General features: G+C 43.9%; 1 protein-coding gene across 1 annotated transcript in view; it reads right to left on the bottom strand.

Moving 5' to 3' along the window:
* The window catches only part of ARSH (arylsulfatase family member H), a 28,157-nt gene extending 14,587 nt beyond the window's left edge, over nucleotides 1-13,570 (bottom strand). Inside the window, exons 1-5 of the mRNA XM_055339003.1 lie at nucleotides 13,502-13,570; nucleotides 7,935-7,976; nucleotides 6,174-6,323; nucleotides 4,361-4,482; nucleotides 1,941-2,066 (exon numbers count right to left, since the gene is read on the bottom strand). Coding sequence (XP_055194978.1) covers nucleotides 1,941-2,066; nucleotides 4,361-4,482; nucleotides 6,174-6,323; nucleotides 7,935-7,957 — 421 coding nt within the window. The 5' untranslated portion in view covers nucleotides 7,958-7,976; nucleotides 13,502-13,570. The remainder of the gene's footprint in view (nucleotides 1-1,940; nucleotides 2,067-4,360; nucleotides 4,483-6,173; nucleotides 6,324-7,934; nucleotides 7,977-13,501) is intronic.
* Nucleotides 13,571-13,697: the final 127 nt, after the last annotated feature.

Genomic DNA, 13,697 nt, shown 5'->3' with positions numbered 1-13,697 from the left:
CTAAGAAGGTCCCCATATTTGTCACCTACACCGCTTTCCCTACACCCCGCATCTGTTGTCCAGCAGTGCCTTCTGACTCTTTTATTCCATCCCACTGAAAGGGAACCAAAATTCTACCAATTCTACCTTGGAGCTGCTCCAAGGGTCCGAGGTAACGGCAAAAGAGTAGCCGTAAGCAAAAGGCTTCAGGTGATGCTCACTATTCGTTTTATTGAGCTCTTACTAATCCACTTCCGCACACTATTGGACTTAATCCACTCCAGGCCCTCGATTGCCAAAGAGAAATTCACCCTGTAGATGGATTAATAACCCTGAGGTCATGTTAATTAATAATGGCAGAGCTGAATTTCAACCTGGGTTTGGCCGTGCTCTGGAGTATTCCAGACACACAGTGTATGAGGTCTCCGTCCACACCGCGCTGCTTGCAGTTCAATAGGGACAAACACCGTACTGGTCACATGGTGGGGGGGGTACAAAGTCATTCTTTTGTTAATTTATTCCTTTAAGGGAGGACATCTCAAAACATTTAAGAGTCAGACATCCCACGTTGACAATCCTAAAAACCATGCACATAGTAAACAGGTGGCATTTCTGAAAGTTATTTGCTCACAGCATCTTACTCATTGGATTGGAATTCCACAGAATAAATGTGGTGGGATGCTGTCAAAATGTCACGCCTCCCCCCGGAAAAGGGCGTAAGATATCAGGTGACCCGGCTAAGTAGACTACAGCTGGCCGTCACACATCACAGGTCTGAACTCTGTGGGTTTACTTACACGGGGACTATTTTTGATAAATGCGGTACAGTCCTGTGAATGTATCTTTCTCCCCGGGGATTTCGTGGGATCAGTGTCTTCTCTCCAGCTCACTTTGTTGTAAGAACATGGCATTTAATCCGTAGAATTTACAAATACGCGTCAATCAATTGTTTATGTTATTGGCAAGGCTCCTGGTCAACAGCAGGCTGTTGGCGGTTGATTTGGGGGGAACTCAGAATCTGTACGTGGACTTTCCACTGTGCGGGGTGGGCGGGGGGTGGGTGTCAGCGTCCATAGTTCCCTCATTAGTCAAGGGTCAAATGTAGTAATCACCTCATCTTGATCATTATTCATGCCTTTGATTCTCCAGCTCAAGAGGAGCTGTTTAAAAACACATTTCCAGGCAGCCCGGGTGGCTCAGCGGTTGAGCACCTGCTTTCGGCCCAGGGTGTGATCCTGGAGACCCGGGATCGAGTCCCACATCGGGCTCCCTATATGGAGCCTGCTTTTCCCTCTGCCTGTGTCTCTGCCTCTCTCTCTCTCCCCTTCTCTCTCTGGCTTTCTCATGAATAAATAAACGAAATCTTTAAAAAATAAAAAAAAATAAAAAATAAAAACACACTCCCAGGGCACCTGGGTGGCTCCATCAATTAAGCATCTGACTCTTGGTTTTGGCTCGGGCCATGATCTGAGCGTTGTGAGATCAAGCCCTGCATGGGGCTCTACCGTCAATATAGCATCTACTTGAGATTCTCTCTCCCTCTGCTTCTCCCCCTACACACACTCACACACTGTCTCTCTAAATTAAGTAAGTCAATCCTTAAAACCATAAAATTTTAAAAAATTAAAAAAATCAAAACGCATTCACTTCTCTGCTAGTTATGATGTCATCAAAGTATGAATTCCTCCCCCCTCCCCCACCCCGAACTCCCTACAGAATATTCCATTTTGGTTATAACAATGGATGAGCACATTTGCGATTCGTTCCCGTGATTCTTCCGACACCCTGCTCTAGGTACCAAAGGTCCTGAACAATCGTGCATTAAATCCTTTCTGCTCGCATCTCCTCTCAACAGGTAGTCAGCTGGCGTGAGTCCAGCTGATGTCCCCAGGGAAGGCAGAGCCCCAGTGAGACGGGATGTGCACGACCGCGCTTCCCAGGCAGAGTTCAGCGAGCCATACCTATGAGGCCTGTGCGGTAGCCGTAATGCTGAAGCAGCTTGGCAAAGGTCGTTTCATTGGTGGGAAGACCGCCGGAGCCTCCAAGCCAGGTGAGCCCGCGGTTCAGGTTGTAGGGAGACGCCATTCCTAAGGTCACAGAAGGGGGCACCAAATGAGTATCGTAGTCCCTCATTCATGACACTCATGACAAACTCTAGGATTCTTCTTCCTCTCCTCGCAGTGTGTGCTAGTGCACCTCCACCATTCTGTTCTTTCCTGACCTTTCCCTTGCTTTTTCATCTCTACTGAGCTTGTCCTCCCATTTGTCAAATGCAGGTATCCTGTTGGGATCAGGACCACCAGCTCCATACACGATATCGGGTCACACTAGAATTTCATAATAATAACAAATGATTTTTTTTTTTTTTTTTTTAGTGCAGGCATGCCCCAAATGCTGCACAGGGCATACTTGTACTAAAGACCTATTCATTGATTATTCAAAATTCAAATGTAATTGTGCATGTTACTCTGGATGGTATCCTTGGACCTCAGTTCTGAGCTTTGATCTCATCTTTCTACATGGTGAGAAACCCACATCTCCCCAGACCCTCTGAAGTTGAGTTCCTATCTAGACGTCTCTATACTTAGGAACCCTGATCTCAACGTGAGCAACACAGTCAGTCGATGGTTATCGTACTTCAATCCTGCCTCAACAAAGGACACCAGAATCCCCTCCCCAGCCACTCAATGCACAAATGCCTTTGGAATCCTCCATCTCATTCAGTCTTGCCTCTTCCGTCAAATCCCATGTCAAGTCCTGATAACTCTACCCTGGTAAACGATTCAGATATTTATCTCTGATGCCATAGCTTTGGGGTAGAGCTTAAGTTGGGTTGTGCTGTGATGTCCACCAGGTGATCTCCATCCACCATCTCAGGTACCTTCTGAAGAACTTTCCAACCCATGTCCCTCCCCTGGTCAAACCTCATTACTATCTGTCCATCTAAATCTAATCTGGGGTATAGCTTACACAGTATTTGATAACAACTGATTTGAGATGATTTGAGACAGTTTGAGACGACTGATTATTGATGTGGCTGCCTTATTCTCCTAGTGCACTCACATGTGACTGCATTATCTGTGCATGCCACTACCTCTACTAGCACACCCTCACTTCTCACTCCTCACATTTCAAGGAACCTCATCCAGGAGGATTCTCCTGGGATGCTTTATGGGCTCCTATGGGCTTCCAATGCTCATTGAACGACCACTGGGATAGTTGCACTTTGAAGTGAATATATCCTACTTAAATTACAACTACCAAGAATAAACCTATAAATGAAAGGTATTACACCAACATACATAATCAATTTTTTAAAAAAACCAGAATATGTTAAAATAGCAGTGATCCAATCTGCTTCTTGCTTTTCCCTTCTCAACAGAAACAGGTACATTAAAAAGGGTGCCTTTTGCCAAATCCTAAAAGATGGAAGCCTACCTATCATTGTCAAGAAAAGTGGTTACATCTTTTAATTAATTATAAATATATGTACAGATGTTAGTGTGTGTATGAAAATCGGATGAAGGGGCAGCCCGGGTGGCTCAGTGGTTTAGCACCACCTTCAGCCCAGAGTATGATCCTGGAGTCCCAGGTTCAAGTCCCATGTTGGGCTCCCTGCATGGAGCCTGCTTCTCCCTCTGCCTGTGTCTCTGCCTCTCTCTCTGTGTGTCTCTCAATAAATAAATTTTTTTAAGAAAATCTGATAAGCAGAACTTCGATCCCATCTTTCTACATGGTGAGAAACCCATGTCTCCTCCAGGCCCTCCTCTCAAGTGGAGGTCCTATCGAGACACCTCTATACTTAGGTAGAAATGTGGAAATTTAGGGATCGGGAATATCGGTAACTTCTTCATCATAAAAGGTTTGATATGTTGTAGCTGAGTATAAACATTGATATTTGTAATGTTGATTCTACAACATTATGTTCTATGTGTGTGTGTGTGAGAGAGAGAGAAAATGTATGACTCTCATTCTTTTCCATGTCCTCCCCAAGAGCTCCTTCTGGTTCCAATCACATCCCCAGACACTGCACAGATCCACTTTTCTTGGAACTACTACATGCTCTCTGCTAGCTTGAAGACAAGAGGAACACTTTGAAGGCTCTGACTACACGTACCTGCAAATACTAGAAGCAGTTGGGAAATTGCTCACCAGAGCCTGAAACCCTTTGCTGTATGCACACAGGTGAGCAGGCTTAGTGGCACCCGGCAAGAGACCCACCTATTTAATATCTGCAGGTAGAGCAATACCATCCCCATTTGTATTTAGATCCTTAATACTGTAAGTGATCTTTGGAGAGTCTTTATGAAGAGTAGCAAAAAATAAATAAGAAGAAAGCACGACATATAGACAACGTTGGCCTTGCATTGCCCTGACTCACCTGATCTGATGGGGTACCTCCCTGTCAGGAAGGCAGCTCGACTCGGGGTGCATACGGAGGCAGCTGCCAGGTGCTGGGTGAGCCTCACGCCCTCGCTTGCCAGGCGGTCGATATTGGGTGTGCTATAGACAGAAGGAGGGTTCATCACGTGGGTTTCTAATTCTCAACAAAATAAAGAAGATTCAAAGCCATCCCGTTTTGAGTCCAATGTTTTCTGTAAACCTAAAATACATGCTTTTAAAGCTTCAACCCATCTACCTGTTTAGATGCATCATCCACGGTCACAAGGAAATGGAAAGCACACTTTAAAACAACATATCTTCAGGCGAAAACAATTGCAGACTAATACAGGTCCGCGGGTATAATTAAACTATAACCAGTGTGAGCTCATAGGCATTTCAATGCAAACGTTAGTCCATTTGTTCATATTATATTCCCGAAATGAAGGGGTGACTTGGATTGCATAAAATTGAACCGTATTTCTTGTAGTAAAATGTATCCTTTTTTAAAAATAAAGGAATGGTAGCATTTTGGAGTTTCACTTACTGCCCACTTTGCTCATCTGGTATTTTACGATCTCCAAAGATTTTTTGGAGCATCTATAGGATATAGGCTCACACAGGTGCTTTTAGCAAATCCCATAAACTAAGGTATCCACAATCTTAATAACACACGAATGACAACCCCACAGCAATGTGAGGGGGGAGAGAGCCCCATATTCCCAAACACTCTCAGCATCTGCGTAGGGGAGAGTCCGTCTGTGCAGACTGGTATTTTGTGCAAGTAGAGTCAGCATCTGGCTGAGGGTGACAGTACCAGATTCCCAGGCAACGTCTCCTGCCTTACCCGTTACTTCCTTGCAGGAGTTTAAATGGGAAACAGATGTGCTCATGCAGACCTTAAATGCCTTTAAGAAGACCAGCTCCTTTCAAAGTACAAAAATTTGCTTAAAATATAGGACTAGGGGATCCCTGGGTGGTGCAGAGGTTTGGCGCCTGCCTTTGGCCCGGGGCGCGATCCTGGAGACCCGGGATCGAATCCCACGTTGGGCTCCCGGTGCATGGAGCCTGCTTCTCCCTCTGCCTGTGTCTCTGCCTCTCTCTCTCTCTCTCTCTCTCTGTGTGTGTGACTATCATGAATAAATAAAAATTTTTTTAAAAAAATATAGGACTAGTGCGTGAGACACATTCCAAGGAGAACCGGTGGTATTTAAATTCACGCTAGGAGGCACCGTGTATTTGCACACGAATAAGACTTGTTTGGTGCTGAGGAGCAAGGATCATGGTCACCAAAAGCTTCAGTAATAAATCAGGGAAGATCCTGAAAAATCTCTAACGGGTCGTTCATCTCGGCCGTGGAATGTTATTTCCTTACAGACAGGACGGAATGACACTTGCTACCGCGTTGTTGAAAACATGCTGCTCCGTGAAAGAAACCAGACACGAAAGGGCACGTAATGTGTGTCATGGGCTGAACGGTGGTCTCCCCAAATTCGTAAGTAGGAGCCCTAACCCTCAGGACCTCAGAATGGAGTGTTTCTGGAGGTGGGGTCTTTTTTTTTTTTTTTTCTTTTCTTTTCTTTTTTTTTTTTTTTTGGAGGTGGGGTCTTTAAAGAGGAGATTAAGTTAAAGTCAGTGGTGGGTCAGTGGTCAGCGGTGGGTCCCAAGAGGAGCAGGGTGTTCTTAGAAGAGGAGATGAGGACACACACAGACGGATGACCGTGTGAGGGCATAGGGTCTACACACCGAAGACAGAGCCTCAGAAGGAACCAGAGGACCCAGGCACCCCCTCCACAGCGGGGTGGCTTCTTTACCTCACTGTGTTATTACCGTAGCAGCACAGATCCCCAACCCCCAGGTCGTCCGCCATCAGCAGCACAATGTTGGGCCTGGAGTTTCTGGTCATGAAGCCTGCGCTCAGGCCCCCAAACCAGCAGCACAGCCACAGCGACAGCCGGCAGGTCCTGAAAGCATGTGGGGACGTGACAAACACAACACGCGCCGTCAATCCGTGTTTGAAAGCCTGAAGTCCTGCTATTCCTTACCAACTGCCACTACACAGCGCACCTGACCTGCCTTATTCAGAAACCAGAATTGTCTTTAAAGTCTTGTTTTATGTTAACATCGTATAACATACACGTTAATTTTCTATGCCTTGTGATATTCAAATTCTTGTGACTTTTCAAACTGTTTCCTGACGTGAGATTCCTAAAAGAAGACCTAATAGTGGTGAAACTTCCTTGGAAGTGCTAATAATTTGATTTAATTAACGTTAATTTTCTATGCCTTGTGATATTCAAATTCTTATAACTTTTCTTTTTTTTCTTTTTCTTTTCTTTTTTTTTCTTTTTCTTTTTTTTTCTTATAACTTTTCAAACTGTTTCATGATATGAGATTCCTAAAAGAAGACCTAATAGTGGTGAAACTTCCTCGGAAGTCCTAATAATTTGATTTAATTAACGTTAATTTTCTATGCCTTGTGATATTTAAATTCTTATAACTTTTCTTTTTTTTTTCTTATAACTTTTCAAACTGTTTCACGATATGAGATTCCTAAAAGAAGACCTAATAGTGGTGAAACTTCCTAGGAAGTCCTAATAATTTGATTTATGTGAATAAAAATGTAAGCAAAATAGAAAATCGGAGGCTAATTGCCTGCTAGTCAGCTTTTTTTTTTTTTTTTTTGGACATTCAGTTGTACTTTTTAATACATTAAAATACATATTTAAAATAACATTGGGAATTCTTTTAACATCTGAAAAAGGAAAATTAACATATTTATATAGTCTACTAAGTGTTAAGCTGTACACTCACGCAATCCTTACTGCTAATGGCTATCATATGCTCAAAAACACACAATAGCCTTTGACCAAAATTGCTCCAAGTTGAGGACCATTGTCTTATGCAGGAAATGGGTTCCCCAACCCCAAATTCCATCTGATCCATTATAAGTTGTTAGCTCTACCTCAGAAAATGCATCTTAAACCCATTTGCATCCATCCGTCATGGCAGGCCAAGTAACTCGCGGTGTCTCTCACTTGGATTTCTCAAAACTCTCCAAGTGGCCTGACTGGTCCCATTTTGGTCACTTGGGCACCCTCCAAAATGTAGCCAAGGTGAACAACCCTATCAATGTACCAATCTGGTTGCAATGCTCCCTAACCAAGTCCAATGGCTTCCCATTCCCCCATGACTGGCAAGGCTCACAAAATGGCGCTCTTGGCTCTTTCATCATGCTTTCCTCTCATTACGCAACCACCAGCTTAGGCTCATCCATGGACGTCCTTACAATCCCTTCAATGATCCGTGATTTTGGCCTTTGTGCAGCCCTCACCTTTGCAACCTCCTGCCTTTTGCCCTATAAATTCGCACACACGCTGACATTCTTAAGGTAAGTACTGCCTCCTCAAAAAAGCCACCCTGTGGGATGCCCCCAGCACACCCCTCATTATCCTTAGGAGGTGTCACACAGATTAGGTAGGCCAAACATCAGCGGGGGTGAGGAACCCGGGGACAGAGAACGCTTCTGTCTGGCATACAGAGAAAAAGGAAGGTTTAGGAAGTCACCTACTTACCAGTTATAGAACAGCTGCTTCATGTCTGCGTATTTGGCTCCCCTAGGGAAGAAAAGAAAAACCAGAAGTACTGCACAGCCAACATGTCTCTCATAGCCAGGAACTCGATCCTGAGTATTAGAGAACTTGTTAATGTGGTCATCCTCTCAATTCTTCACAGCTAATTGCAAACAAGTCACGTTCCTCCAGAGTCAATCTGACCAAGAACATGCACGACCCAGTCCATTCTGGAGAGATATCACGGCTGATTCCCAACACGTTACGTGGATCTGACAACAAAAACTCGTTATTGCAAAGTCAGTGAAATAAATAAGCCATCCACGACTACGCATGCATTCCATAACTACTTGTATCAGGCACCCGGTACGTATGTACTCTGCTGCAAAGAACATTCTTCTGCCCAAGGTGGATAAATAAAAAACCCAGTGATGAACACCATGGACCTACGGCCTTGTTGCCCAAACTCATTGAGCACAATGAGTTTAGCAGCATGTTTAGGAGCTGTAATTATGATCCTTTTATAAGAGTCCAAAGAGTGGTAGAGTCTTGTGTTCCCCCCACCCCACCCCCGCGGAAGACCCTCAAACAGCTCCAAGTAGGTGATGCTTTGTAGGCTGAGGAGCCATCCCACAAGACAAATTCTATGTAATAATGATTAATGACACCACCACAGAGTTTATTGGGCTTTCTCATTCCCAAGGCATCTCTACACACGTTCCCATTGGATCCTCAAAATATCTCACCCAGCTTGCCTTGAAGGCTTAATGACACCTCTTTCGTTTTATGGGAGAGGGAGCTGAGGTCATAGGGTTCAGAACACTTTCACAAAGGATGGTAAATTGGAGATGTGGCATTTGGGAGGTCTCTGTAATCAGGTATGTGTGTCCCATACCCAGGGCTACCTCACCATCTTAGACCTCCAGTAAGGCTCTCAAATGGGGCATTGCCAGAGGTCAACTCTCGAGGGGGCATTTGATGAAACGTACACTCCCACTGTCTCTGCCCCACAAACCCCGAAGCAATACTTGCGCATTCGACTTGGTTCCATGGTGACCTTTGAACATCTCCTTGAAGGCAGCTAGAAAATAAAACCAATTTGGAAAGCCACATTCGTATGTGATGCCAGCCTCATGCATTTCTACACCTCCAGGAGCCCAGGTACGCCTCAGCAGTTTGCCCACCTTTTCTAAAATCCTAGGTTAATATTTGGGAGTAGGGAAAGGAAGTGGAGAATGGGATCATGCAGAATGGGGTAGAGATAGAGGAGCTACCTGGGTGGACATGGTCTTCTTGATATCCCTTAAAATCCAGATCTGATATGTATAATTCTTTGAGACTCTAGGAGCTCTTACACCAGGAAGTTAACTTTTATTTCCATTTATTTTGCAAATAGCTTTTTATTCCTTGCCAGTTAGGAAGAACTTTGCACAGGTGACCAAGACCATCCATTGTGACTGTTACCAATCTTGGGTTGGAGAGATACTTACTTATGAAATGACACGGCTACAATTGGTAAATTTTTAAAAAGCACCATTCTTGCTTTTTTTCACCCAACACTTAGGAAATGCTTGATGTCTCCGGGGAGCATGTACCGGAAATGCATTCTGGGAATTACTGGAAATATACAGGAATGCCATGTAATGGGTTAGGCAGTGGGGTTGGAGAAGGGGAACATAAGATTATGGTTTTTCAGGCCTTTGAGGAGATGTTCAAAGTTACGGACCTAATCAAGAAGCACCACTCGAAAAACTACCCTATAAGATCACGTTGTCAATAACTTGCATCTAAGAAAAAGTAGGAAGCACATTAGCCAACACGAGAATTACATCCTCAAATGGGTGAAAATGCACGTGCACATATGCGTAGACTCTGTTGAGAGTGAGAGTCAAAACAAACCAAAACCAAACCAAACCAGTGCCCTTGGATGGTGGTGTGGCCCTTCTAAAATATTGGGTGGAAAATGCAACTATGTGAGGTGATTCATGTGCTCGCTAACCTATTTTTGGTAATCACTTTGTAATATATACAGACAGCAAATCATCACATCGTACACCTTAAACTTACACCATGTTCTATGTCAATTCCATATCAATAAATCTGGAGAAAAGTCTTTAAAATTCCAGATTTTCATGTTTTCGGCTTTAGAGGTTAACTCCCAATGACCAAGAAATAGCAAAACATATCAGTCATAGACAGCTTAGTGAGAGAGAGGTTATCAGGTGCTTACATGGAAGAACCTGTGGGTAGGGCTTTATATGGAAACAAGGTCTTTCCAAATGTGATTAAGTGGAGGATCTGGAGTTGACACCATTGTGGATGAGGGTGGCCCTAAATCCAATGACAGGTGTTCTCATAAGAGACAGAGAGGAGATAGAGACACAGAAGAGAAGTCATGTGAGGACAGAAGCAGAGATGGGGGGGTCATGGCCAGCAGCCCAAGGACTCTTGGAGCTCCTGAAGCTGGAAAAAGCAGGAAGGACCCTCTCCTAGAGCATCAGGAGGGAGCACAGCCCTGCCTCACCTGGATCTCAGATTTCTGGTCTCCAGAACTGCAGTAAGATATATCTCTGTTGATGTAAGCCTTTGGTTTGTGGTCATTTGTTACAGCAACACCAAGAAACAAATATAAGCAACTGGGGGTGGGGGGACAATTTCTGCACACCAGGAGACACCATCCACAAAGCAAAAATGCCATGTTTGGAGAAGGAGAATATATCTGCAATATTTTCTATAAATAGTTTGGAAGAGGGAATAAAAACACAATAGAAAAACTAGACATCTGGTGTCTACTCATGGAAGACACACACGTGGCCAATAAGCTCATGACTATATGCTTAGTCTCTTCAGCAACTAGAAAAAGTAAATTTTAAGGATCATCAGGTTGCATATCTATCAAAACCCCAGTAATTTCTTCAAGTTTGATAGCATGCAGTTCCAAGCAAGATTCCATGAAGGTTACCTGCACACTGTCAGTGGAAGCTTTTGTTGCCACTAAATATTAATTTTTTAAAAAAATCGTAAGCCATGACACCATGGCTTCTCACCCCGGAGGGACTCAGCCAACAAGCAAAAGGCGGGAGAAAGCGTGTTCATTGCAACATCACTTTTAAATAGAATCAGGCTGAAGCCAACTGAAATCACGCTGACGAAGAATAGCTGGATAAATGGGAATTTATTCATAGTGCAGAAGTCTATGCTATCTCCTTGAAAAGAAGGAAGATGCCCTCATTGACCTTTTGGGTTTCTTTGATGGTAAAGCCGTATAATTCTGTGAGGCATTCCTCAAGCACGGCGGCAATCAAAGCAGTAATTACTTTCATGGGACCTTTCATCCAAGGACATAGTGATGCTACCTGGATGTTATGTCCTTAAGCTTTGGAGGAAGGACGGTAATGATAGGATTACTCCCACTCTTCTGTGGATACAGGGGGCCCCAGGGGTGAGGGTATAGCTTTAGGGCCAACTAGTAAAGTCAAATGCACCCTCTCCACTAATTAAAACATTCTCTCTATTAATATTCACTAATAAAAATCTTCTAGCCACTGAACCTAGTCTCAGAACTACCTGTATGCTCTTAAAAAAAAAAAAAAAAAAAAAAAAAAGGAAGCTCCTTCTTTCCCCTACACACCTGGAAAAATCATGCAATTATATAACCGAAGCCACAGCTGACTTGCAGAGTGCTGGTGGCCTGATGCCCGGTGGAGGCCCACCATGTTACTACGGCGGGGGCGGGCGGCAGTAGTACGTGTGTAGGATAGCGAGTCAGAGACATAGTTGCAACCCAGGGGGAGCCGGGCAAAACTCAGCAGGTCATACTCAAAGTGGAGCAAACAACTGATGATAATTTTCACTTGAGCATCTCCTTCCTTCCTTCCTTTGCTACATGCTCAGGACCAACGTCTACAGCGAGGCCGGTCAATGCAGCTAAAGCAGAGGAGATGCTCAAAGACGTAAATTCCCACCCGTGTCCCTAAAAAGAGCTTGAGAGGCAGAGCCAGGGAAACCGGTCAGACGTACCAGATGGCCGTCTCTCCATCTCAGCACTGAGGGCATCTGGAGCTGGATGGTTCTCTGGGGTGGGGCATCCTGTGCACTGTGGGGTGACGAGCAGCATCCTTGGTCTCCACCCACCACATGCCAGGAGCACCCCCTCCCCAGATATGACAACCACAATTATTCCCACATATTGCCAAGTGCCCCTGGGGCATGAAATCACCGTCTCCGTGGTGAGCTCCATTGAACCAGACCGTTCAGAAATCACCCTTGGATGATTTCAAATGCTGTTCATTCATGAAGCAAGATTCTGGTTTCTCATCCAGAGCTGTTGATTTAGAGTAGACCGGCTGTGATTCTATTCTCCCCCCGCCCCTCATTTAAATATATTAAATATAATTGAATAATATATTAAATATTTCGAATGTTAAATAATTGAAAGTAGCAATTTTCTCATTGCTTTATTTTACTAATTCCTGCTGGAGAGCGTTTAATAGGTTGAATGGCATCTTGTGGTTCCTCAGTTAAATAAGACACTTCTGAAAAGATTCACATAAAGCCCCAAACTTCCTCCAAATTGACTGATATTCAATGACTCTTGCAACATCGTTATTATAAAGTGAAAAAGAGAATACTCAACAGCATGAAACGTCTTAAATACATCTGTCATTAAAAGCCGACTCTCTTCCCCACCCCCAACAATTCCTATAAAGCCACATTTTCTGCCTGATGAGATTAACCCACCCCTCCATTATTTGCTTTCCACTAAGAAAAGGTCCAATAGTAAAACATTAAATGACAACCACTGTGAAGTAAATTCAGAGACCAGACCAGAAGCCAGGTTTCTGAATAGGCAAAACTGTTATGCTATGTGTGAACCTACGGTTTTCAATATTTTGGTGTTCATTCGTTCACTGCAATGGTACGAGCCGCATTATCCCATTCAAGGATTATAACAGCATCTACAAAGAAGAAAAGGAAGGAAGGAAAGAACAAAAGAAGGAAGGAAAGAAGAAAGGAAGAAATGAAGGAAGGAAGGGAGGAAGGAAGGGAACAAATTTTAAAGTTTGCAAGCTTACTTGTAGAGACTTTATCATTTTACTACCGAGCAAAGGTCACTCACCTCCACGACCTTTGATTATTAGCCCACTTACTTGTCTTCCTGGGAATAACAAAAACACTCTTGAACACATAGCATGCACTCCAGAAAATAGAATTTTACACCCCGAGGGTCCACCAACAGGTGGATGGATAAGTCGCCAATCCAAGGGAATACCCCCCAGCAACCACGAGCCATGCGCTATTGACAATACCGGCGACAACCCTGAGGATCTCCACATGAGTATGCCGAGTGAAAGAAGCCACACGAAAGAGTATCTAATACCTTCTGCTCCCATTTATCTAAAATCTTAGGAAACGCAAAAGAGAGAGAGAATGATGATTTGATACAACTAATCCTCCACCCATCACTCTCCACCTTGCTGACCATTAAAAATTTAAGCAGGCCAAGCTGGAATTACATGAACTTCACATATTATCTATTGAATCATATGAGCTTAACATATTTTACTTACTGGAAACAAGTTGTTTCTCCAGCTCCTACATTTGTGGGTACTGATCCTGTGTGTCCAGGCTCCTGCCACAGTTCCAAGTGACTGCACTCATTATTATAATTAAACGTTTATTAAGTACCGAGGTTGGGCACTACTCAAGTCTGTCAATTATCTTTATATGTAGGCATAACCTACCACGGCAGCCGATACATAGTTA

The sequence above is a fragment of the Nyctereutes procyonoides genome, unplaced genomic scaffold (assembly GCF_905146905.1).
Source record: "Nyctereutes procyonoides isolate TBG_1078 unplaced genomic scaffold, NYPRO_anot_genome, whole genome shotgun sequence".
NCBI classification, from domain to species: domain Eukaryota; kingdom Metazoa; phylum Chordata; class Mammalia; order Carnivora; family Canidae; genus Nyctereutes; species Nyctereutes procyonoides.
The sequence above is the reverse complement of the archived record's forward strand: the minus strand, read 5'-3'. Positions and strand labels throughout refer to the sequence as shown.